General features: G+C 31.3%; 1 protein-coding gene across 3 annotated transcripts; it reads right to left on the bottom strand.

The window, feature by feature from the left end:
- Positions 1-1,735: 1,735 nt before the first annotated feature.
- On the bottom strand, positions 1,736-26,257 carry fusl (transmembrane protein fuseless). 3 transcript variants are annotated; one of them, XM_040725041.2, is made up of 9 exons: positions 26,132-26,257; positions 25,681-25,976; positions 4,516-4,581; positions 3,320-3,489; positions 3,115-3,256; positions 2,897-3,055; positions 2,651-2,843; positions 2,426-2,586; positions 1,736-2,358 (listed from the first exon to the last, which is right to left on the bottom strand). In XM_040725041.2, the coding sequence occupies exons 2-9, from the start codon at positions 25,921-25,923 to the stop codon at positions 2,299-2,301; spliced, it is 1,194 nt and encodes a 397-aa protein (XP_040580975.1). In that variant the 5' UTR covers positions 25,924-25,976; positions 26,132-26,257; the 3' UTR covers positions 1,736-2,298. The 3 variants fall into 3 exon arrangements, with proteins under 3 accessions (XP_040580975.1, XP_040580976.1, XP_071749476.1); XM_040725042.1 differs by lacking the exon at positions 26,132-26,257 and adding an exon at positions 14,313-14,510 and having other exon boundaries at positions 25,681-25,815; XM_071893375.1 differs by lacking the exons at positions 25,681-25,976; positions 26,132-26,257 and adding an exon at positions 5,256-5,485.
- Positions 26,258-27,094: the final 837 nt, after the last annotated feature.

The raw sequence follows: 27,094 nt of genomic DNA, 5'->3' as shown, positions 1-27,094 counted from the left end.
CAAAGTAGTACATATGATGTATCTCAAGTCTCAACAAATCCTCCACCCTCAATTATTGCAACCTGACTTAATTTTCCAGAACGGAAATTTGTTGTCAGTCTTGGTTTTACGAGGCATTGAGATAGTACAATAGATTGATGCAAGTTTTGTCTTAGTACTTTATGGGGTTAAACCGTAAATTTAACGTTCATTGAGGTGAATTTGGGGGGGCTTGACCTCTTTTTGTCAGTCTTGATTTTTTTATGATGTTCTATACTATACAGTGAACAAAGTTTTGTCCATGTACTTTTGTGGTATAAAAGAAATGTAAATTTTACGGTTTTTCGGTGTACCTTGTGTGTGTGGGGGGTAACAAAAAAAATTAATGTTCTAGGTGACATAAGTAATTTCAGGGGGTCAATCCTTCTGTAACTTATGAAGTGAAATCTTCCATGGCAGGCTCTCAGACTAGTAGAGTAGTGTGATATTCCTGTATGTATGTAAAATTGTGAATTAGATTCTCATTCCTCTGCAACTTTTTTTTATTATCTCAGTCGTTTTTGGATCCTCTTTGGATAGTTTGCGTCAAGTGACTTCGTCAAACACAACAAAATCTTTAGCAGTTTTCAAAATTGTAAAATTGGTGAGGCATCAAATACTTATTTGCTCCACCTTATTTCCATTTTTATAGTGTTTCAAATATTAATAAGCAGTGGTGAAAATTGTTAGTACTTTAAGGATGTTAAAAAAAACCAGAAATCAACTTAACAACCCTGACAAATTGATTTTTTTTTTTGGTCAGAGACAGTACTTTTCTAGCGATATAGGCCATCGGAACTCGTTCAAAATCGTGGAGAGCCCACGGATGATTTCGTGACACGTCTTAAGTCACAAGTAAGGGTTGAGCAAATTTAATTGTCAGGGGTATGGTCGTTCGTATGAGGACAAAATGATTGTTGTCACAATTCTTAAAAATACATCGTAGACTACACTACACCAACTGGTAATCGAGAAGGGAATGCTCAAAATAGATGATGTGATTCAGGCAGGAAGAGCAGTCGAATCTGCAGAGAACCACTCTCAAGATATTAGAAATGACTGGAATCTTTTCTGGCGCACGCCTTAAGAAGAAGAATTGTCTCTTGCTAGAGGGACAACTAAATTATCTTGGTTTAAAAAAATATTCTATAGGTATCTGTCTAGAGACGGAGCTGATCCATCCCGTGCCTCTTTTCACAACTCTAACATCGTCTACCGATGTCAAATCGTTCTTGGATCTCGTGCAATATTATAGGCAGTTTATCTTTGGACGTTGCGTTTGTAGTTACAGAGTAATTCGTAATACCCTCAGTACTCCTAGTGACCAAAAAGCATTCTTGTAGCCAATTAAATTTAGACACAAATTTATCAGGTAGTCATCGATTCAACACTTGTTTTGGCATTGGTCCTGTGGTAATTTATTTGGGGAAGAATTAAAAGGAGCAAAGAATTGTGACTATATGAACGCCATTTAAAGATTTTTTTCGTGAATCGTCCAATTCTCTGTTACGGAGCTCAAATGCTCAAAAATGAACGAAAATCATGAACAACTCTCATTTTCTGATCAATCTCCCAGTCTTATTTATAAACAATGTTATTGATATTACCTATTATACCGACAAAAAATAACTGTATTTATTAATGCAGTTATTTTGAAAAAAAAAAACCCTAAATATAAAAACACGCAGGTACTCAATTAAATGAAATAAGCAATAAGTTTTTGGTTTATTTTTTTGTTTAATATCAAAATTCGTTAAAGAATAATCATTGATACATCTATAAACTATGTCATTTTTGAATATGTACATCATTTTATGTCATCACCATAATGTAAAGTAAGAAATTATCTTATTCATTAGTAAAACTTTTATATTTTATTTTTCCTAGTTCAAAAGTCCTCTCAATTAAATGAACTAATATCAATAGTGATTCATATTTATCAAAATATATGTAATCCATTTCACGTTTCAAAGTCATGTCTTAAATTGATTTATAGGGATTTACTTATATGTATTACATAATATAACTATTGGAATAGGTATATTTACAATTTGTATGGTACTTCATTAATGATTAAGTTATTTTTATGTTTAAAAAAATGAATGAATTATTGATATGAATACTCTTGTATTCACATAGGTACTCAGATCTATAATATTCCAATATTCAAGAGAAATTTAATTACTGATTGTACATATTATTATGTGTATTCTTGCTTTTTCCACTTTGGGCTGAGCAATACCTCTCTTTAATCTTTGGGATGATTCCTTCTTTTATCTTTCAACTTACAAATTTTGAATCATTCAAATGTTCATTCTCTGCATCCTTTTCCGTCAGTTCCTAAAATAAAGCATTGAATCTGTAAGTTTCAAAATCCTTTTAAGAATATATACTGTATAATAATTACTCTAAAGAAGTAGTACGAAAAGTAATGATACGGGATTATAAGTCCATCCTTTTCATCGAGATCCCTAATGATCCCTGCGTGAAGACAACTCCCGCAATTGATACTGAACAATGTAAGCAATCCGATGAGCTGTGCCAAAACGAGACTTGAATTACGATCAACTATTGAAATAATGTCATTTAACATTTTGATTTTGTGTTTGTAACTACAAGTTTAAATCAATACTTGTTAGAAAGAAGGCATCATAGGAATACCATACTCCACGGAAGGTCCAGACCGTGCTGACTAGTGAGATGAGCGTAAATAAGAAATTGGTAAAATATTTGCTGAATGCCGATTTTTGATCGTTGGCCCAAATTGTATGGTAGAATGGAAATTGAGCATACAAGCAAACTATTCCAATTCCTAGCCCCATGCTCTATAAGAAATAAAATAACAACAATACTTATATATTATAGACATAAACATTACGTAGGAGGACAATGCCACTGTTATATTGGATAATCCCAAGTAATCGTAGCTAAAAACATCTGTCAAGACCCAAATACCATGCCATGATGCCACAACAAATCCTTCTAAAATAGTACTCACAAGAGAATCCTTTATAATTAAGAATACACTTGACTCTGCCTATTGAAATTATAGCAAGGAATGTATTCACAACTAAATTTAAGACTAATAAAACTCACATTGGTTTCGTAATAGGTGTAAGCATATACACGATTGGACTCATCATCTAAAGTAATCCCTGTTGGAAGAGAGAGGGATGAACGAAAACTCTTGGTCATTGTTAGAGCAAAGACTCCAATGAGCAATGTAAAAGATCCTAAACTGATAAAGATAAAAATATATATTTATATTCTTTTAATTTTAGTTAATTATACTGATAATTACATTGGCTTGATCGTATAGGGTAAAAATACATAGTCGATAGTCTCCCAAACTCCTCTCCAAAAATATATATCCATAACACCCCAAAATAGACTAAATAGTTTGGAATTGAATCGATAGTTTAGTTTTGACTTCTGTTTGAGTGTATATTTTTTGAAAATGAAATGACTTGTCTAAAATTGAAAAAAACAAAACATGTACTAACACTTTCAATTCTAAAAAAAAAAAAAAAAAAAAAAAAAAAAAAAAAAAAAAAAAAATGAGTGGCTAACTAATATATAAACATTCAAATTGTAACATGCATATTTTTAATTTTATCTTTATAGGTTTTAAAGATTATACTGACTATCGTCACTACCCTTATTACTCGCATTCTATAATCCTATTTTAAAAGAGTGTATCATCTTATCAACACAGTAAGTGGCAATAAAATATCTATATCTTGGTGTCTGGTAAGTCTCAAAATCGGAATAGACTACTATAATATTGTTTCTAGTAATATTAGTAATTAAAAATGCTAAGTAACGAAGTTACTCTAAGTAAAAATGACTAATTTAATTTAGTCTATCATAAATATTACGATAATTAATTAACTACACTAAATTTGAATAACATATATAACTATTTTTTCCTCATAGAAGACTATTATTGTAGTTTTTGTCTAATTAAAATCACTAATCAACAAATTTTACTTTTTTGTAAATCTATTAGGTTCCATATAACTCTAATAAATTTTTGAGAGTTCATTTAGCTCTTAAACAAAATAAAATCAAGGGTTATTCAACCTTGAATAAAACCTCATAAAAAATACAATCATTGATCTTTATCGAGTATGATCGGTATATGAGTTTGTCAATGAAATGTTTGCTGACATGAAGAAAAAAAAACACCGGTTTGATTAGGACAAACTATTTTGACTACATATTACGATGGAAGGAAAATTAAAGTTTGAGCTCCTGAAATGGACACATTTTAAAACCTATTAAAACATAAAAAATAGTTTTTTCATTTTGGTATTATTAAGAAATGTTCATTTGGTACGACGGTAATAGTACATTACATTGAAATCAACAAATTAGATTTTTATAACAGCGTTTATTCAATTTAACAAAATATATAATTATTAATTTCAAAGTTTATGAAGAAATAATTCCATAATTTATTGACCTATTTTTTTTAAAAGAAATATCGTACTTTACCTGTACAAATTGAATTCCGACGAAACCAATTACGAATACAAAGATGAGGCTCTTATATTTTTCACCCTATTCAAATAGATTTAAGATATATATTAAAACTAAACAAACTACATATTATTGAAATATCATAAGTTTATGCACAAAACCTTATTTATTTAAGGAGTGTATATTATCTAGTGTTGGGTTTCGGTTTGAAACCGTTATATTTTTTATTGGACCGAACAAATTTGGTCCAACAAAAAGCTCGGTCTGGACCGGACTGATATAAAAATTTAGTATAGATCGGTCCAAAGGAAAATTGGGTCTAGACCGATTTTACAAATAAATTGTTTGTAACATAACATAAATGGACGATAAAAAAAATCCCGATGATAATGCGATTCTAATTAAAATTCTCGATCTTTAATAACTTAAATAACAGTTAAAAAATATCAAGGGCGTCCACAGGTTATATTTTAGGGAGGGGTACTTGGTTTTTGGAATTATTTTGCAAAAAATTAAGTACACAACTATTAAAAATAAAAAATTAAATTTGTCGTAAAAAGAATTTAAAAAATATACAACTGTTCACAAAAAATTAAATTTTTGGGAATAAATTCTCCAAAATCTACAGTTATTCTCCAAAAAATATACTTTTTAGAAAAAAAAAAAAATTAATTAATGAAATTTCAAATATTAAATTTTTGGAGAAAAAATATTAAATATATTTAATATTCCAAACAACTCTAGTCATAGTTTACTCGGAGAGCATGCATTTTAAAGATGGCCGGGCTCCTGCCAATTAGACCACCAGAAGATGAAGCAACAAGGGATTCTTCTAACTCCTCTTCTTGTATTCTATAATCGAGGGTGTGAAACAAGGAAAGGGTAGAAATATGGACAAAGGTGACAATCCTGTGTGGAATGGACATGTTAAAAAAAAGAAACCAAAAATCAACATGGTATCCATAACAATTTGAAGATTGTTTTGGAGGAGATAACGAATAGTGCTTATAACGTTTTTATTAGATCAGCTACAATCAGCTGTAATAAGAAAGGAAAGAAAAAAGGAGATAAACAATTACATTTCCTAGAATTACTCAGATGTCGATCCCCAATTCTACTCTGAGTCCAATAAAGACTTACAATTAAATCTCCGCCAGAAATATTCAGGGTTATGCTCCGTCTTTTATGATCAAACATGAATGTTCAATTAGATTATGAATATAATTGAATTTATTTAGTAAAGGATGTTTACTACAAAGGAATTAAATAATAATAACAACTGCTAAGAAGATTAAATTTCTTCTATATTCTACCAATTACAAATAAATGGGCCAGCCAAAAAACACATTGGAACGCTCAGGATTTCTTGTGGAGTTATCTTTTTTATTATTAAATCAAAACTGGTCTCTTAGACGACACCTAATTACTTGGGGCAATGCTGGGTACTACTGCCTAGTACATATACATAATCTGTGCATTATTAAAAAAGTGAATATTCGAACTCTTAGAGTCTACTATATCAGGGATTCTCAACCTTTTTTTTTTTTAGTGATGTACCACTTGTAAAATATTTATTTAAACTAAGTACCCCCTTACCAGCAAAAAGTATTTTTAGCTTCAGTGACAGGAGCACCCGCAGAATTCTGTTTTTTATTTTGGAGGGGGTCTTGGTTTCTGGAATTCAAAATATTAAATTTTTTCGATAAAAATCGAAAATCCACAGCTATTCACAAAAAAATAATTATTTTGGGAAAAAAATTCAAAAATCAATATCTATTCTCAAAAAATTTCAAACATCCATATCTATTCATAAAAAACTTCCAACATTAATTTATATTCTCAAAAAATGAAGTTTATTTGGGGAAAAAATTCAAAATCCAGAACTGTTAACAAAACAATTTAAATTATAAAAATTTTTGGAGAAAAATTTAAAAATCCACAGCTATGTAGAATAAATTAAATTAAATTTTTTCCAAAAAAAAAATAATGGAACATCTAATTTTGGAGTTAAAAACCAAAATTCCTCAATTCGGAGAGGCTACAGCCTCTCCGGCTCTGCCCCTGAGTTATGTACCACTGGTAAAATATTCTTTCAAAATCTGAAGTACCCTAAGGGGTACGCGTCCCCCATTTCAGAACCGCTGTACTAAATAATTTTGGATCTGTTTTTATTTTTGAGAAAAGGTTGAAAGACAAAAAAAAGAAATATTTTCTTTACGAGAGAAGATAAGGATTTAGCAAGACATCTGATCTACTGAATTCACCCGACAAAAGGGGAATTTTAAAGAAATATTCAATAGATAATGTTATATTTGTTTTAAAATAATATTCATTACATTCGTGGTGAGTCAACTAGAAATGACTCTTGATTAAAAATTAAGTTATTGAGAAATTTCCCTTTTATTTTGTATTAATAAATATTACTGGGCAAATAGTTAATAGATATATATTTTTTTATATTATGGGATTTATGTTCAAATTTGAGGGATGGTATGAGATACTCCAGAATATTAGCTATAATTTCATATACTAGGGCTTTAAAGCCTTCCATTAATTAATTGGGCCCGTTATTAACTTTTGTATATAATAGGATGCAAGAAAGCTAATAAAAAAAAATTATACTGCTAGTTGACACGTCATACTTGGGCCTTGTTCATATAATTGAAAGAAAGAAAAAGCATCATAGGCTCAGATATTTGTTAATATTTATTAAAACGAAGTTATCATTAAAATAAAACAAACAAGTTGATCAGATCTAGCAATAGTTGACGAGGAACAATATTATCTCGTGCAATGTTCTTTATAACTGCATTATCCCATATTATACGATTAGACACCATTATTAAGATGCGTTCACTGAAGTGCATACTCAAAATTAAGTGAGTTTTTGAATTTTTCTAAGTCCATTTTTCCCGCAATAGCTCCTATCTATTTTTTTAGGACCTTTTGACAAAAGCTCTGCTTTTCAACAAATTCAAGTATAATCTTATGATTTTTTCTTGTAAATTCAAATATTTCCTCACAATTTCTTCCCCTTCGAGAAAAAAAAAGAAGAAAAACGTAAAGAAATTAGATAAAAGAGAAGATACGGATAACATTGGAAAAGTTTCATCAGTTTAATGTTTGAATCAGTGTGATTTACTTACAAGTTCGAACCATATCTTTATATGGCTATTACCACCGTTACGTCATAGAAAAACAAATATATTACAGATTACTCCGATGCTTCTCTATGCTCCGAACGATGGAAATTTAATTATGATTATTTGCCGGTACTTAAAGGAAGATTTTTGTTGCTCTTCGTTACATCCATCCAGTATGTACTATGTACAAGGAGAGTTCCCGCATTTTCTGGAAACACGTAGATTGATATTAACAATCCTATTTAATATTTCTACGTGGCTAAAAAACCCCTTTGATTTTATCAGATTATAGCCATGTGTATTAATTTGACATATTATTCGACCAAAAGACATCATATTTGGGAATCTTTCTCATGTATTCATGAGGAAAGTTCGTTTCTGCAAGAATAATCTCTCTATTCGTCTCCTAGTCTCAGTTTTCCTATTTCTTAGGAAAAAGTTCCGAGATGGGGTTCGAGTGACTCTCATCATCTTCAATTAGATTCTAATGTAAAAGAAGTGCAAAGCTTGGAATAGGTTTTCTTTGTGACTAAAGAACGATTAATGAAGAAAGTGAAGAGTTTTTATCGTTTTGAATTAAGATTGGATTGGAGGAAAGACAAAATTATTTCTTTTGGGAATAATTATGTTCTACCACCTAAATAAAGGCAACGATAACATCTATCAACAATTTATTTGCAAACATTCTATAAAAATATATGTACTAAGTTAATCAGTGCCCTCTAATCTTTTCTGCAATGTAGGGAAATATTGATGTTTTGTTGTAAATTTCCAAGCATTTCTGAATTAGACACCCTTGAGTCATAATTATCAATTTTTCTTAATTTTTAATAATAGAGTGTTAATATTTAGTACATACATGAAATTTATTTATTTAGCATATAATTGTTTTTATTGAGGTAAGGGTAGGATTGCAATTATTTATCTTATAATATATGGGTATTGACTAATTTTAAATTAGATGATATATGTTTATTCGAATACTTGTTTGAATATTATTTTAATATAAAAATTTGAGATAATTTGTAGTTACCAAACTATTCATACAATTAAATAATTTAGAAAGATGAAGCGCATCAGGAAAGTGATAATGAGGATTCAAACAGTTCTTCAAACAGGTGCCTGGTAAAATCAAATTCAATTTTAGCCCTACTTATTGGATGGAAAAGTATATTTTTAGTACTTCAGAAAAATAATTTTAATTTCCGGCCAAGCCCCCTCCCCTTCCCAAAAATAAAAAATTTTCTTATAAATACTCATTTAATCCAATTTTACTGTATTTTTGTATTTTTTTTTCTTCAAGTTTTTATATGTTGGATGAATCGAGATACAATTTATAGTAAAGGGTCCACACCACCGCCAGGCCCATAGGGGATATGAAACCTCACTTGTTTTTAATTTATATTTTAAACGACAACGTTTTGAAATAGTTAATTGTTATAACTAAATTATTTTTTGGCTTACAGGGTGTCCACGATAAATTGGAACTACTTTAAACTTCATCCAGATCCATAATGTGGATATTCAGGGTTAAATCATACTAATATACAATACACTATAACTTCCACCACAATTGTTTTGACAACAAACAATAGTCATCATGGAACAAGCAAGGAGAGACACCATCTTCGAATTGGCTCGCACGCGACACAAGCCCTCTGTTATCTACAAGCTTCTTAACTGCCCCAAGACCACGGTGTACCGGGTCTTCAATGCCTGGGAGGTTGAGGGGAAGGTCTGCTGCAAGGCTTACAACATGAAAAGTGACAGAATCCGCACTCCCCGCTTCCTTGAAGGCCTCCGGAAGTCCATCAAGGCTTCACCAGGGACTTCCTTGTCCAGGTTGTCCAAGAACCGTGGAATGAGGAAGCAGCTGGTCTCCAAGGCTGTGAATGAGGACCTCGGGTACAGGTCATACCGAATGGCCAAACAACACATCCTCACGGCATCCATGAAGGCCACCAGGCTCACCAACAGTAAGCGTCTCCTCAATGACCTGAAGAGCCATAAAGAAGAATCATCTTCTTCTCCGACGAGAAGAACTGGACTGTCGACAGAAGCTACAACGTCCAGAATGACAGGTGGCTTGCTAAGGAGAGAGAAAAGGTCCCTGCGGTCTTCACTACAAAGTTCCCGGCCTCCGTGATGACCCTGGGTGTCATCTGCAGCACCGGTGAGTGATGCCTCCTTTCTTCTTCAATCCCAAGGAAAGGGTTAACGCGATAAGGTACTGCGAAGTTATGGAGGAGTTTGTCATCCCCTGGATTAAGGATACGGCCGCTGGGAGGGAGTTCATATTCAAACAAGACTCAGCGCCCGCACATATCGCCATGAGGACCACTAACCTCTTCAACTCCCACGACATCACTTTCTGGAATCGCAACACCTGGCCCTCCAACTCACCCGACCTCAATCCGTGTGATTACTACTGGTAGGGGAAGTTGGAGAGGGAGGTGTGCAAGGTCAGTCACAAGAGCATCGCAGCCCTGAAGGGCTCCATTACGAGGGAATGGAATGCTGTCGATTCCGCGGAAGTCATCAGGGCATGCAAATCCTTTAGAGGGAGGATGGAGAAGATGGTGGCTGCTGAGGGAGGACATGTTGAATAAATTTATTGTTTAATATCATGTCTAACTTTTTCATATTAACAAATACACTCCAAATTCCATTTTTATCAAGCAGGTTGAATTTTAAGATAGTTCCAATTTATCGGGGGCACCCTGTAGACATAGGCTCAAATATATATATATATATCGCGTTCCTGACGACCACCATGAGTCAACACTATAGCAGACAAAAACATTTTGACTATTGTATCACCAATATTTTAGTCCTGCTTTTAACTACAAATCATGAATGAATTTATATGAATTTGAACATAATTTAGTATTGGGGTTTACCCTTGTGCCATGATTATGTACCTTCATCTTTATATTTTACTCAAAATATATATAGGCGTAACCCAATAAGTTTTACTTGTATTGTCATATGAGGGATTCGATTATCTCTTAATTAATCAAGTAGTAGTATTAGAGACCTATTTAATATAATTTTTCCTACGATCAGCAGTATCCACAAACGTTGATACAATCAATGAAATAGCTAAAATGGAAGAACTTTATCTTGATTTGAAAATATAAATCCTTGAGATATCCTAGACATTTCCCAGCTTCTCGCCTTTTAATTAATTCAAAAATAATAGTAAAAGTAACTGCTCTTCTTAAACTAACCAAATGATTTCATCGACAGAGGGCATATGTCTTAGGATTTGAAGATTTTGATATGATCTGAAGATTGATCATATCTAACCAAAATAAGTTCATAAATGTATTGTATGATTTCTTAGATGAAATAATGCCATCATTAAATACAATTAAAAATGTCTTTGATGGTGATCCTGATACGAAGTTTTAACAATAATAAAATGGCAACTTTTTTTAATACTATTACCTTTCTACTGGACATCCAAAGTTGAATATAAATAATCTGGAACCAATCATATTGAATCATGCCCAAAAGTATTATATTTCATCAAATGATTAATATAGAACGATTTACTTCCAATTAGAAATATGGCTTCTTTTAATATAAAAGTATAGGCTGAATAAGTCAAAATTCATTGTATTCTACTATGGAAGGGGGTTTCTGACTGCATAAATCCATTTTTTACCTCGAACCCTCTTTCAACCTTAAAACCGTTCTTACCTCAAGCCCATTTCTTATTTTCAACTCGGTTTATACCTCAAGCCTTCCTATATTAAATCAGCGTCCTTCCTCAAGTCCTCGTCCTATCTCATCTTCATCAAGAGTTAAAGAAAGGTGCTTAAATTGTATTGGCCATTCCTTACATAAATGATATGTGAATAAAAAAGCACGAAAATATAGATGGTGTAAGTTTTCCATAAACAACCATTTAAAACATTCATGTAAAAAATTTATAAGCAAAAATATTAATAAATAGTTGAATCACTGTTATCTCGATCTTAATGTTTTTTTTTATTTAAAAAACTGTATTAAATGTTTAAAAATTAAAACTTTTGTACAACACATTCAGATAAAAGTTATGGAGACAAAACCAAAATTCCGAACAATTTATCTTATTGGACAGGTTCATTGAATCACTTTGAACACTTTGTATTTTCTTCTTTGATTAAGCAAAGATCGATGACTCATAAGTAATATTAATTTAATTGAGTTTATAGTAAAGAACGCATCACATCAAAGGGATAATTCCGTCCTTAATGTTGACAAGTATGAGTAATTCATATCTTACAGATGTGAAAAAAAACCCACACCTTCCGTCAGAAATAAAAATCTAATATAATGAATGATCCAAAATTGAGGACATTGAGGAATTATGAATAGAAAAACATCCTTTCGGATGCTTCAATGAACCCTTATTATATGCATAAAATTAAGGAATCACTGTCCTCCTCATCCTCCGAAAAACAATTTGAGGCATAGATCTTAACTCATATTCGATATTCCTCTCAATAGTAATCCAACTACTTAAGGAGAAGTTGAAGTGAAGGGATTCCATCATTAATATCGACTACGAACAGAAAATGATATAAAAAAGTTGAGTAAAGATTTCCAAATTGGTGATTTATTGAAAATTAGCGGCTCAAACGTTCTCTTCATTATTGAATCCTAGCATCGACTCGCGAAGAAAGTATAATTACGTTATCAAAAATTACCGTAAATTAAAGTAAAAAATTAATTGTGATTTTTTATTATCTTTAGAATTACTCATCTGTTTTTGTCTCTCCTATTTTTAGATTATTTTAGCATGTGGGAAATGAATAAAAGCGACATAAGGTCCTTGCATGACAGTCCAATGATTGAGAACAGCTCGAAGCTCCAAGGAAAGTGATAAACAGAGTTCAATGAAAAGTCAAGATCCAATATCACTTTCACTGAAGAGTGCTGAAGACCATTCAGGATACTTTCCCACTCCTAATTGCTATTTGATATTAATTATTATACATTACATACGCAACGTCAACATCTTTCAAAACATTTCCTTCCTATCATTTATAGAAATGTTCTACATTTAAAAAAAAAAAATTGAACACTAATATCTTATGCAATGACATGAATGTAAGCTTGTATATTAACTTTAAATAGAATACCTTCAGTTACAAGATCCCCCAAGATTCACCTTCAGTTCTATTTAGCCTCAAGAAAAATGATTGAAGGTATAAATAATTTTTGGTCATTTTTGACAAAATTCAGATTAACTATATGACAACATTATTCTAATATTGTGGAAATGACATATTTCCCTATTACTTGGATTTTCATAAGAATATTGTAGGATTTCGTTATAACAAAAATTGAGTTATATAAATAATATGTATCAGAAACCGGTTTTGCCTAATTTCTTAATTTGTTATTGAATATTCAAAGTGTTTAACCATTTATAGGTATTTTCATTCTTCAGTATGAGTTACTCATTGCGTTTAATAGTTAATCATTTGAGAGAGTGAGATTATTTTCAGTAGTGTAAAAAAAACATTTCATATTAAGGCACAGAGAGAAGAGATATTGGAGCCTCTGTTTCTTTTATAGGGGGCCTTGTGGTTTTTAAGTCTAAATTACTATTTAAATAGTTATAACTAGAAATAAAGTTTTGAGAGGATAGGTGTTCCAACACCGTTCGCATCTTCATTATTCAAAAGTATAACCTTCTCTAAGCTAGGGACTTGGGATTCATAAACTCTTTCCCCTAAATAAATCAAATAGATTTTCTAATATATTTTGTTTAAATTACTTTCTTTTATAACAACTAAATATATTATATATAAAGTATTTCAAAATATTACTAAAATTGATAACATTCATTTTCTTATATTTTATATTTACAAACTGTAATAGCAACAGAGAAAGTAAAAATATGCTTTATTGCTCTATGGAACCTTCCCAATTGTACGTGTTGCTTATTCTTACGTTTTGGGTCGATTTTTGGTAGAGTATCAGGCAAAGAGATCAAGTAGAATTGTCCACCAAAAATCGACCTAATAATGGTAATAAGTAACTTCGTATAAGGACATTTTGTATAAAATAATGAGGAAACGGGGCATATAATTTTGTAATTTTCATTTTATACCCCAAATGTTAGGGGGTGTTTTCGGGTCCTTATACAAATAATTTTCATACTAAGTTACCGTACACCCCTAATAATAACTTTCACATTACCATAATATTAAGTCATTTAATCCGGATAAACAAGAAAACCTCATTTAAGTACTAGTATGTACTTCAATTTCCTTAGCTTTTGAAGAAGGCAAATAGTGCATAGAAGGTAATTAACGATTAACTGAACCATACTTAACCTATCTTATTTTACTTGTAGTACTTCCTCAAATTTCACGTATCTCTCATTAATAATGAATATAATGAAGATATCAACAGTGAAGGTTATTGGCATGCAATTCAGTTATGAATATTAATATTTAATTATAACTATATAAATTTATATCTTTTTAATGTAATATTGAGTACGACAAGTGAGGCATCACTCGTTTATAGATGATTGAAAATATACTACCAAAAACATAAATGATTTAGATTCAATTCTACTGCTCAAGAGATTATTATTGTAATTTACAATTTTTTTAGAAGGTTTTTATAAATTGTATTGAGGGAATGTTTTAATATGTAGGTTACCTTTATTCTATATATTGTAGAATAAGTGACGTTTACTGAAGAATCTTCATAACTCCTCAATGAAAACAGAATTGGATCTGAACTTTTCATTGAGCTCTGTTTATCCCTTTCACCTCAGTTTCGAGCTGTTTTCAATCATTGGACTGTCATACAAGGATCTTATGTCACTTTTATTCATTTTCCACAGGCTAAAACAATCTAAAAATACGAGACACATAAATAGATTAGGAATTCTAAAGCAAACACACATCCAGGATATTATGAACGTACACATGTTATGGATGAATCCCAAACTTCCCTAAATAAGGGAAGATACCTCTTAGGTAACATCCTTGTTGAGAGAAAAATGTAATGATTCTCCATTCTTTCAAGTGAAATAGAATGACTGAATGTTTATATTATTTGAATTCGTGATTTCATGTGGTTATTACTTATTTTAATGTAACCAAGGTTAAAAGAAATACGAAGTTAGACCAATTATGTAATCGGACTTGCTAAAAATTTTAATTTGATATATCGTACCGCGACTGCTGGGCAAAATAGACAGATTTTGACAAAACACGCAACCATTCATAGTCTGGTTCAAGAAAAATAGATTTGAGAATACACGCAACTACTCATCTACTATGACGTCAATATTAAAAGTGTGGTGGAAGTTAAACATCAGTCGTTCACGCATTATAAATAACGTCGCCTTCTGTCTGGATTTCTGGAAATGGAGGCCCAGGAATTTGGAAATACTTACCGGACGAGAAACAGATGACTTGTCGGATTTGTCGATATAAATGTGCGTTTAGTCCCCCCGTCTAGAATTAGAAGCCACTCATTATCCTCATCTCATATCAAGAGTATGGATATTCATCTAAAAAATGAAGTTAATGATGAATACATCAAGTCAGACTTTAACTCTTATCTCACAGAAGTGCTTATTACTTGTAATATACCCTTATCCATTACTGATCATCCTACGTTAAAAAAACTTATGGAGAAACACACGAGTAAATCCGTCCCTTCCCGAGGAACCATCATTAAATTAATTGAGAATGTTGGATGTCATCTCCAAAATCAAAGAAAAAGTCGAAGGGAAGGATATTTTTGTTGCTGTCGATGAGACAAAAGGTAATCAGGAGCGATCAATAACTGTTTTATTGATTAGTCCTTTGGACGGCTATTTCTTGGGTCGTCCATACCTCATCAAAGTGATAGACATTAAAAGTGCTGATGCCAAGAACATCATAAATTTTGTTGTAATGGAACGCTGAATTTTGTACCCTCTAACAGTAAGTATTAATTTTTTTTTAAATCTAATCATAAAACATGATTCTATTTCAGCTAAAAATATCACAACTCATTAAATGGCAAAAAAAAAACTGCTTAAATAGTCACAACAACGGGGGTAGTTGCATTGGGTGTATCATTATAAGTAACAATAGTGTCCTTCATGATAATTGTATGTTGTTATGCAAGCATAAATAACGGGGAAAAAATCTTTTTTGATGCTCTTAATAAGGAGTAATATCGCCGGACATTACTACATAATTAGCTTTGCCTCTAAATATTTACATTGTTATGATAGAAAACTACATTAAGTCAAGAATGGTTGCCTGAATTGTCTTATCAGTTATAAAAGGCTCTTATTTTTATATCTAAGATAAGTAATTAAGGTTTAAACTGCATGGATTAACTTTTTTTTAGATAAACATGAAATAAATGAAAGTAGGATTCTAAAAGCTGTTCGTACTAAGATTGGACGAAGATATGGATTTAAATCTAACATTATTATTTTATTAGTATATTTATTGTTTAATTTTATAATTTTGACATTTACTTTATAATTAACAATTATTTAGATCTCATCGGTAGAGATGTATCTATCCTGTGCACAATTGTATATAGCAACTTCCACATGAGGAAAAAGGGGTGATGATCTTTTGGATTAAACTCCACTTCTGGCTTGTGTTTTGCAACCTAAAGCTATGACATATTTAACTGAATTCCGATGTTAAAACAAGAAAATATTATTTGGATCAATCTATTATTTCAATGTTCTCTATTTATAATTTATTGTTATTATTAGTTATGTGATTCTAATTGTTTAATTTTGTATATTTAACATAAATGTATGATAGTTAATTTTTTAGTATGTAGATTATATTTAATTTAAGCCTTTTTTTAAACTTGGGATTTCAAATATATTTTTAAATTCTCTACTTTCATTTCATTAGTTATTATTCTGCGAATATGGTTCATAATGAATTACAACTTCATGGAGTGTGACTTTTTCAAATCAACTGTAACGTATAAAAAACGTCGAAGTCAATTATACGTAATATATCTTTATTAGCCATTTTGCTAATAAATACTTTCGTTATACCCTCAAAAACCATAATAAAGCAGGCAGCTGATAATCACATCAGTAATTTAAACAGTGACACCATAAGTCTTTCTTCCCCCCTTCCTTCTCCTTGTACGTGTTTTTCTTTTTACAGGATTATCAACTTTAATTATAGTATACCCTTGTATTTCTATTAACCTTGAATGTAACCATATAATGCCTGGATTCTTATTGGTATAAGTTCGAATGACTCTTCCCATATTACCGGAACAATACCAAGAAATCTTTAAGAATTAGAAGTGGAGTGCAACCTTCCGAAGAAGTAAGAGTCGCGCCTTCACTTCTTCTTAAGAAGGATTTTTAATTTTTTCAATTTTTCTTTTCCTCCTTCATTTTACTAAATAACAGCTGAAAAGTTGCGTTAAATATATATAAAAATCGGTACAGGAAAAATCGTAGGCAACAAAGGAAGAGAAGCTCAAACTTCTTTGCGCCCATCAGTGAACCGAGCTTTACTCTATATTTATGTACTCTATTTTATTTATTAAGTATATGGACAAAATTAGGATAATTTGACAAAAATATAATCCGCTCAATTATTTGTCTTCCTCTCTTCTTCACAATCACAGCAGTTAATATAGTAGAATTCATTTTAAATAAAGTTCAACGATGATACAGTTTTATGTATAATTAATCATTTTTATAGAACTTCATAGACAGATATAAATATCTTAGCGTCAAAATAACCTCATTTTAATGCAATGTATACTGTATAATACAAAATTCACATGTTTGTATCTAGACTAGTATACTCATATATAGAGTGAATATAATGGAAAAAATAAAACATTTGAAGGATATCCCTGTGTATAAACAAAAACATTTTCAGCAATCAGTACATGAATGTACATTAAATTAACGTATTTCATATACATCAAAATAGTTCATCTACTTCGAACAACTTACGGAATGACTAGATAAAAACACTTCACATTGAATCAAAGAATTTAGACTTTTTTCAATTATATTTAGTTTCTAAGTTATTTGGTTCTTTCATTCCTAACGAAACATTTTCAAATACCTGAGGTAAATGATTGTTCACTCACGGACTATTAAAGATAAGGCCTATAAATAGAATTGAATTAGTTGGTGACTGCAGGTTTAAAATTATTTATATGCCATTGCTTATTAGAAGTGGAGGCGATAGGGAAGTTTTTGCTAATAAACATTTTATATGTGTCAAATAAAGCTATAAGAAAATATATAAACGTATATAAAGTTTGATTTCAATATTACATTGCTTTAATAAGCTTTTGACAACATAAAAAAAAATTTACTTATTTGTTTTCTAAGTAAATATTTATTGCATGCAGTGAAAGGTTGTTTGTACTGTTGTTCTTCAGTTACGAGCAGGGCTGCTGAGTCAGAATATAAAATGTCTGGCTCCGACTCCAGCATTTTGAATGTCATCGACTCCTTGAGTCCGATTCCAACACGCCATTTTACAATAATATACTGGGCTATTGGGTTGGGGCTACCAACCAGTTTAAAAACCACATCCGGCACTTCACAAAGTATTTAGGCTCCCTCCGAATACTTCAAAAGGAACCCCGAGCCCTTGTTAAAAACTATTTCAGGCACACCAAGTAGGTTGAAAACTACAGCCAACAATTCAAAAAGCATTAAGCCCCTTTAAATGCTTCAAAATGAAGCCCGGGACCATGGGATGATTAAGGCTATGGCAAGAAAACCAAGCAGTTTAAAAAAGTTACCCTCACAAAATAATGTATTAAGAACTCTGCCTACCTGATCTCTGGGACTTCCTCTTTGTTCTTCTCCTTTCTCTCAATCACTCCCCCCCCCTTGACGGTCATTAGTGTCTAAAAGGGCCTTCCTGATGTTTTGGATAACTCTCATTGATATTCCAGTCAACATAGCGATCGTGCCATTATCATGTTTATTAAAATAAATGTTAATAAAATGATCAACGTACTTGTGATCTTTATATTGAGATTCAAACGACACTATCTTCATTCTGTAGACGATCTAAACACCGTATACATCATTTTGAGAAAATTATTACTTGTTTTAATCAAATGTGTAGATTAGTTATAAATATTAGATTCATATTAATAGATGATTTGGATTACAAATTCAGTCGAGTTTTCGTTAATTAATTTAAAAAAATGTTAAAGTTTCATAAACAATGCTGACTTAATGAGACGAGTCTGATCCTCAAATATCATGACATGAAACTCATCAAATAAATCATTTGTTAGTTGATGTCATCTTTCATTCTTTATGTCACTCACCAATTACAATATGGGAGATGATTCTTATTCGAAGGGAGCAAAGATGAGTTCCTTGGAATGCTCTACAGACAGCACTTTTGTATATTGTAACTGTATTATTTGGGTTAACAACAAAAATTTATAGAAATGCACATTAATGTTTATGAAAATCAATATTTTCTAAAGAAATTAGGAAAAAGTGTTATAGAAAATTTGTAATATAATGGATTGCTTTTCATTGATGAAAAACTAGAGCGGAGAATATGTACTCAGGATTCGGCATTGAGTTATACTGAAACTGGGACTACAGATTGGGGGTATTCGAGTGGTCTATAAAAATCTGAACACTTTGAATTTTAATAAGATATAACTCATTAATTAACAATAGAGTTTCAATTAATACTTTAAATATATGTATGTCTGAGCTATCTTAATCATTAATGTAGACCCTCATAGTGGCATTGATGGCTTCCAGACGATGGTGGAAGGCCAGGCTCCCACTTCAGATGTAGTCCTCTGGTCATGGCGTATCAGTGGTAGCTGACAGCGGCTTTCAGGGCCTCGGTGTTGGGATGACAAACACAGCAGGTCTTCCGTTGAAATACACTCAAACAGTGAAGGGGTTGGGAATTAGGGTTGTAGGGAGCCAAAAGTGTCAGGAAAGAGTTCAAAAGAAAGCGAAATAGTTTTGCCAAGCAGGAGATGGGTTTCCTTCGTTACTGGTATCAAAAGTGGACTCTCAACTCCCACTTTTTGATAACTCTGGTGACAGTCTGGTAAGAAATTCCTAGATCTCTTGCATCTACACTCATGGCCTTGAGTTGTTTTCTTTAACTCCTTCGGATCCAATTTTGGCCTTTTTTGACGGAGCCCTTCTTTCTCTCCAACATTTTAGACTTGCTGATAGGGTAGACGGTGGTCCTGGAGACGCCCAACTGCTTGGAGTGTGCGAATGGAAATTCGTAGATCACGTTCAAGTGCAATTTTCTTGACTTGTACATATGTTAGAGAGCTCAGTTTTGTTTTGGTTTGCAACTAATTGTGTATTCTTGAATATATCGAATTAATTTCAATCACTGAACCTTAATTAATTATTGAATTAGTAAGTGGTGTTCAGATTTCAATGGACCCCCCAGTAACTCTGCAAAATCCTCAAATCTGTGTACTAGTGATTACTTTATACTTATTTGTTCTCTCTTCACGAATAACATACTTATGATAATAGCTTTGAAAAATAAAACTCTTTAGGTGGCTACTACAAAAAGTAACACCCTCTTCCATGATCTTATTTTTTTTCTCCATATACGAGTATATTTATTAATATCACTAATACAGTAAACTGGTGTTGGAGACTTTATAATCTCAGAAGTAAATTAGAACATTTTTGGCGATTTTTTCTAGATTTCCTAGAAATATAGATTTGATTTATAGGAAAAATCAAATGTAATTGAAAAAATAGAGTAAAGTTCAATCTGTCTCTCTTTTTATATATAAATACATATATTTTATCTACATACACATCTTGTATCAACATTTGCAAATTATGCTATAGTTCAAGAAAAGATAAATATCATATCTTAATAGAGGTTTTCAAAAATATTTCAAACATAAATCTATGAATTAAAATGTATTTTAAATTACTTAAATCGTAATTATTTAATCGTAATAGTCTCATCATTAATCAATTTTTAATGTATCTTAGCAAATTTGCAATTTAATTAAATAAAATTGATTCAAGTGTTAATAGAGCGTTCAAGTGTCTCATATCACATTTTAAACCGAAGCAACATTTTTTATGGGTATAAAATTGATACATATATAAAATAAAATGGACAAATTGGCAATAAGATCTTGAAGTAACTTCATCAAATATCTTTTAAAAAAATAAAGAAAGAAAGACAATATTCAATGATCCGAAATAAAAACCAGTGATATTTGAATCTTTAGTTACAATTAATATCTTAGTAAGACTCCCTAATCATTTGATTACTTATAACATTCGGCATAAATTTGACAAATTACAAAACACTTAATTATTAGTAGTGTTGAGTCCCAAATTAAGGAATATTTGCTTTTTACTAGAAAATTTAATATTTGAAATTTTATTTCATTAATTTTTTTTTTTAAAAAAAAAAAAAAAAAAAAAAAAAAAAAAAAAAAAAAAAAAAATTCTGTGAATGCATATTTGAATTTATTTCAAAGAATTTTATAATAAAAATTTAATTTTTTTGAGAATAGCCATGTGTTTTTGAATTTTTTTTTCAAAATAGTTGATGATTTTTGAAAAAAAAATTAAATCTCAAATCGTAAATTTTTATTTAAAATGCTAAAGAATCGAAATCGCCATCGATAATTTTTAATAAAATTGCATCGGAATCGGCATTTTTTTTTTTTGGAATCGTCCTATCACTAAAATGAATATAATAATTGAGGACCCCTCCCCCCTTTTCAGCAACTATTTAAACACATAAATCTCTTGTCTTAAAATATACTATTTGTTGAATCAGTTGAACATATTATTAATTAAAAACTCATGAAGAGTTCAATTTTTTTCCCCCGGAATATTATCGTAATCTATATTCAATGCAACTTAACCAACTTATTTTTTGAAAATTCCTTAATAAAAATTAAAAACTAAATTAACAAAAATCAATCAAAATCAAACCTTATTTAAAGGTATTTAAAAAAAATGAAATGTAAGGTCTATTCTATAACTTCAGCTAACATATAAAACACTTGAAGAAAAAAAAATCGTTTCTAAGTAAAGTCCTTCATTTTACTCCATTTTTTAGAGGTTATATACATTTTTTATTAATTGTAATCAAGATAAAGCAATAAATAATTCAATTTTAAAATGCTGAATGTTTATATCAATTTGTTATTTACTTTGATTTTTATCTATATAGTTCTTTCATGTCAAAAAATAGCACTGCATCGTAGCTATACCTTAAAAACTTGATTTTTTTTTAAAGCTTCAAATTCCAAACCTGTAGAAATTGAAGGTTTTAATGGTCAGTTTTGTGTTCTACGCCCTTAATAACTATAATAAATGTGGGTAAATATGTACTGTTGCATGCTTTAATAATAATAATAAAAAATATATGAATATCTTCAATATAAAGACGCTGAATTTTGGACATAAAAGGATGGAAATTCCGGAGGAAGTCTTTTTCAAAGGTTGTTATGCTTGTTATTTGTAAAAGAATGGGGAAAATTGGATTAAGAGGTCGTACAGAAGAAACATTTATAGAAAAGAAGCAAAAATTATCTGGAGTTGCAGATTTGTCAGAATACCTTTTGGAAACTCCTTGGCGACGACAACATGTGTAATTCTGAAAGCATATTTAGTGGTTGGAAGCCTTACTAATTGTTGAAAATTACATATACTGAAGAGAGCAGCGTCCTATACTTTTCTTCTGGATATACTACATTTTCTCTACAGAAAAAGGTCTGGTGTACATCTTATAGAAGATATCTTGCCTTAAAAAATACTCCTCCAGATAATATAATCAAGTTTGAGGCGGAATCAGGCAAAGAGGAAATTGAAGTGGGAAGGTTAATTGAAATCATGAGTAGAGCTGAGTTATCGTCCTATTTCTTACATGTGTTTATGCCTCCTCGTTAACCGATTTTATATTTTATCGTGAGGAAGGAAATGACAATCTAATGAATTCTTTCAATCCAAGAGTATTGTTTGTTATAACTTTTACTGAAAGAATGGACGAGAGCTATAGAGATAGTTTTAGAGGCACAGAGGGGTCAATTTTGAAATTCAATAAGATATAATTCATTAATTAACAATAAAATTTCAACAAAATTAATACTATAAGTAGATGGGAGTCTGAGCTCTCTGAATCATTATTGTTTCCTTCCTTAGCGCAATGAACATTTACCAGGCGGAGGAAGGCCTGGCACACACTTCAGATGTAGTCCTTTGTCATAAGGTCCAAGTGTTGCTGACAGTGTGGCTTTGAGGACCTAGGCGTTTGGATGAGGGACACTGCAAGTCTTCTCCTCGACATGCACCCAAAAGGTGTAGTCGAGGCGGTTGGGATCAGGGCTGTAAGGGGGGGGGGCAAAAGTGTCAAAAAAGGACTCAAAAGAGTCTTGCAACGTAGGAGATGAGTTTTTTCGTTATTGGTGTCAAAAGTGGCCTCTCCCTCCTGACAAGGCTTTTTCCACCCACTTTTTTGATAGCTCTGGCGAGAGTCTGTTGTGAAATCCCAAGATCTCTTGCATGGACCATCATAGACTTGAGAGGATTGGCCTGGGGGGGTTTTCTTTAACTCCTCTGGATCCAGTTTGGCCTTTTTGAAGGATCTTCCTCTCGAACGATTTTAGCTTGCAGACGGTTGGCCTTTTTGACTGAGCCTTCTTTTTCTACCACTTTTTGGACATGCTGACGGGGTAGAAGGTGGTCCTGGAGACACCCAACAGTTTGGAGTGCGCGAATAGAAATTCATAGATCACACTCAAATATAATTTTCTCAACTAGTATTAAGCTGGAGAGCTCAGGTATGTTTTGTTTCGTAACTAATTGTTTATGATTCAATAAATCAAAATATGAATCAATTTCAATTACTCCACCTTCATTATTTATTGAATTAGTAATTGTTCAGATTTTAATGGACCCCTGGTAACTATGAAGTTAGCGTATGATCGAAATTACAAAATTGCCCTTACTCCTCATCTAAATCACCCAACGCTTTTCAATATTATGAGCGAGAATATTATAGTCAAATTGAGTGAGAGTTCTATTCAGAGTAGAAAGAGGATATCAGATACGCAAGCTATGATTAATAAAAAAATAAAAAAAGTTCCAATCCGCATCACAGTAATGTTTAAATGCAATTTATATTAATCTTGATGTATTTATGTGAAAAAAGTATCTATTAGAAGGGGAATTTCACAATATCAATGTAATAACAATTAAAATTAGTTTATACAAGTTATTTTGCTAACTTATATATAATTAATATACTGTAGTAGCAAAGGGTTACCCGGTGTTGCTTGGGGCAAGGAGGGAGCGGAAAATCACATTGGCAACTATCAATGCTTTTTTTCTTAATGTATAGAACCCTTCGGTAATAATATGCAAATGAATAGCAACGCTTGACAAGGGTTTCAGATACAATACTATTTAAGTATTTTAAATAGGTATTACGTTTAGTTTCAATTGAATTTGCGAATTTTTTTTGGGGGGAAACCTTTTTCGTCGGTGACACTCTGTATATTATTTTACTTCATTCGTATTACAAACTTTAATCATTTCCATAGTGTAGGAATTTTGGTCAATAGAACTTTTGATAAATATGTATATATATTAAAAGTAAAATATTCCAATTTAAAAACAATAATTGAAGTTCAATCTAACCCTTTGTAATTGAAATGGGATTTTTTGCACCCCAAATTTTATAAAATTGCTTAAAATATGTTTTAAATAGATTTTAATGCTGGAAACAGTATAAAATAATATTCTTAAAGATTTTAGGATTTTTCAGCAAAATATTAAGTACTTAAACTTGTATTGAAACAAAATGAGTTTTTTAAATTTGAAAAATGACTCACAATTTTAGTCCAGACTCAAGTCGTGTTTAACCAAGTTGCTAATTTCTTGAGTTGACACAACACAAGCTCAAAGTTCAAAATGGTTACTTGTCAACTAATTTTTTTACTATATGATGTAGGAAAATGATCAATTAGAACATCCTGGAACAAAGGGGAGATTGTATTTAGTTAGCAAAACTTAAAGGTCGGTCAGTGGAAACATTTTATGATTTTAAACAGGTCCATGACACAAATATAGGCAAGGACCACTGATTTAAATATCTTCCAAACCAATCTAAAGTCACATGGATATCATGATGTTATTGTTATTTTTAGTGATGTAAATCATTTCCATTTTTTAGCTGGTTCTTTTTTTTTTAATTTTTTATAATCTGAAAAATAAATTTTCTTTTCCTGAGCAGTTGTCATTATAATTTAATTTCTGAGTAGTGAGCTTCCTTTCCTATTGTATTCAATTTTATCTAAAGCCTGATTTAACATTTGTGCGTGCTCATAAAAGACGGAGATTAGCAACCTTGAGGATTTGTTGCAGAGTTAACCTTCTTAGCCTTGGTTGGACTCAAAGAATAATTGAGGATCGAAAGGAGTAATTTTTGTCAATGCTATTGTATATTTCCTTTTCTCCCTCCTCATGGCTGATTTAATCAAACGTCATGAACATTACTATTTCTCTCCTCCTAAACATTATTCCAAATTGTTAGGGTTTAACATGTCCAAACTATACAAGATTTCCTTCACAGGTTATTTATCTAAATCTAACAGGTAAACAAAGCCGTGAGCAAGCTTGGATTAAAGATAAATGTTCTAGCACTTTTTTTCGTTTCTTTTTTAAAATGTAATTATTTTATTTCCTTCTTTAAAGGATGTTTTTTTTCTTTCCACTTTTATAAACATGTCTTCTTCCTTATAACTTTAGAAACTATATTTCGGCATTGGCCATCATCGAAGAGTGGGCATGTGCCCACATCTCTTCCTTAGATTGGCATTGTAGGAAGTTACTATTTTGTTGTAAGCATTCATTTCGGACATACAAAAAATTGCCATGAAATCAATAGCATACATCTATTACTATAATTTTTCAAACAAAATAACGACTTTCATAAGAGAAGCTTTGGTTTGTAAATCAAGTCCAATGATTGGATAAATCATGAAAAATAAACACCTTCTGACTTACCTGAAATACCAATTGATCCAAGTAATATGTGCTGTAGTCCCAAGTTCCTCTCCAAACTCCAACAACCGCTGTTGTCACAATAAGGTAACTGAACAAGAAATCCGCAATGAAATATCTCCAGAAAATGGACCAGTAAGGTAAACTTTTATTGCTCTTGACACCATCTTGTTCCAAATAGTGTGTTAAGTCCAACCCATGAGAAAAAAGGACATCCTTAATGATTATGTCCACAAAAAATTTCATTTTTACGAGACTCACAAAAACACAATTCTGCTCTCTTCACTGGTAAAAAAAAACTAAAACGAGGTTTAATGCTTTTTAGTGTATATATACATATATTTATATTGTGTGAAGAAGTTGTGTTCAAAGTATAGATTTGAGTTTTTAATAGTTTAAAGAGTACAAGTCGCTTCTTCTATAGAAAATAAAAAATATAGAGAGATAGACTCACTCGCTTATACAGCGTTCATGGAATAGGTTAGACCTTGGGCAGCCTCTGTTTACAATACAACTCATCGTTAACTTTTGCAACACAAATACATAATTATTTCAAACTTGTTTATTGCTTTGCCTCAGTAGACTAAACTATGATTCATGAAAAAATTTATAAAATGATCATTTTAATTATAGTCATTATATATGTGGATAAATAATTCTTTGAATAACTATTACATTACAATTGTGATTAATTTTTTGAATGATAAAAAAGATCGGACTGATTTAAATAAAAAGAATGAAGAGGGGGTCATTTGAGAATCAGTCTCAGGACTGATCCAACACTCCATAGCATACATTAAATAACTTATAACAAGAAGTACATCAACTGATTTTATTACATAACTGCCATATATAGCCTGACCCTCCTTGCCTTCCTGAATGCAAAGTAATTGATTACGTTTGAAACCTGCTTAGTAAACTGTGACTGACAGTCAGTCGTTATCGTGACATGATTGACCTTATGTAAGTATCTGTGAGATTTAGCTTTTCAAAGCTAAATCTCACAGAAACAGTAACCTGAAAGATTCTGAGAGTAGTCAACACATTTTGGAACAATTTAGAGAGCTTCCCTTCTGAGAAAAATGACAAAATCTCAAACAAGGACATGATATTTGAAGGCAAATTATTAAGATCTTGTTCAACCATCCAAATCAGATTGTCCCTTAAAGTGCAATGTAGTACTAAGGGTAACATATTGTCCTGTCAGCTCCTTATCTGCAGAGAAAATTGTCATTCGATGGTGAGAACAATTTTTCTATACGACCCTTTAGTGCCAAATTCATAACTGCAATATATTGCACAGTATTAGTGAGATGTGTCAGTACTGCTCTTCATCTTAACCTATGAATTTCCAGAAGAGCAATTTCGATCTTGTCAATGATCTCCCCCTTTCTGGACTTTTATTCACAGTATTATA

The sequence above is a fragment of the Lepeophtheirus salmonis genome, chromosome 14 (assembly GCF_016086655.4).
Source record: "Lepeophtheirus salmonis chromosome 14, UVic_Lsal_1.4, whole genome shotgun sequence".
Lineage (NCBI taxonomy): Eukaryota > Metazoa > Arthropoda > Copepoda > Siphonostomatoida > Caligidae > Lepeophtheirus > Lepeophtheirus salmonis.
Note: the sequence above shows the minus strand (reverse complement) of the source record. Positions and strands in the feature narration are given on the sequence as shown.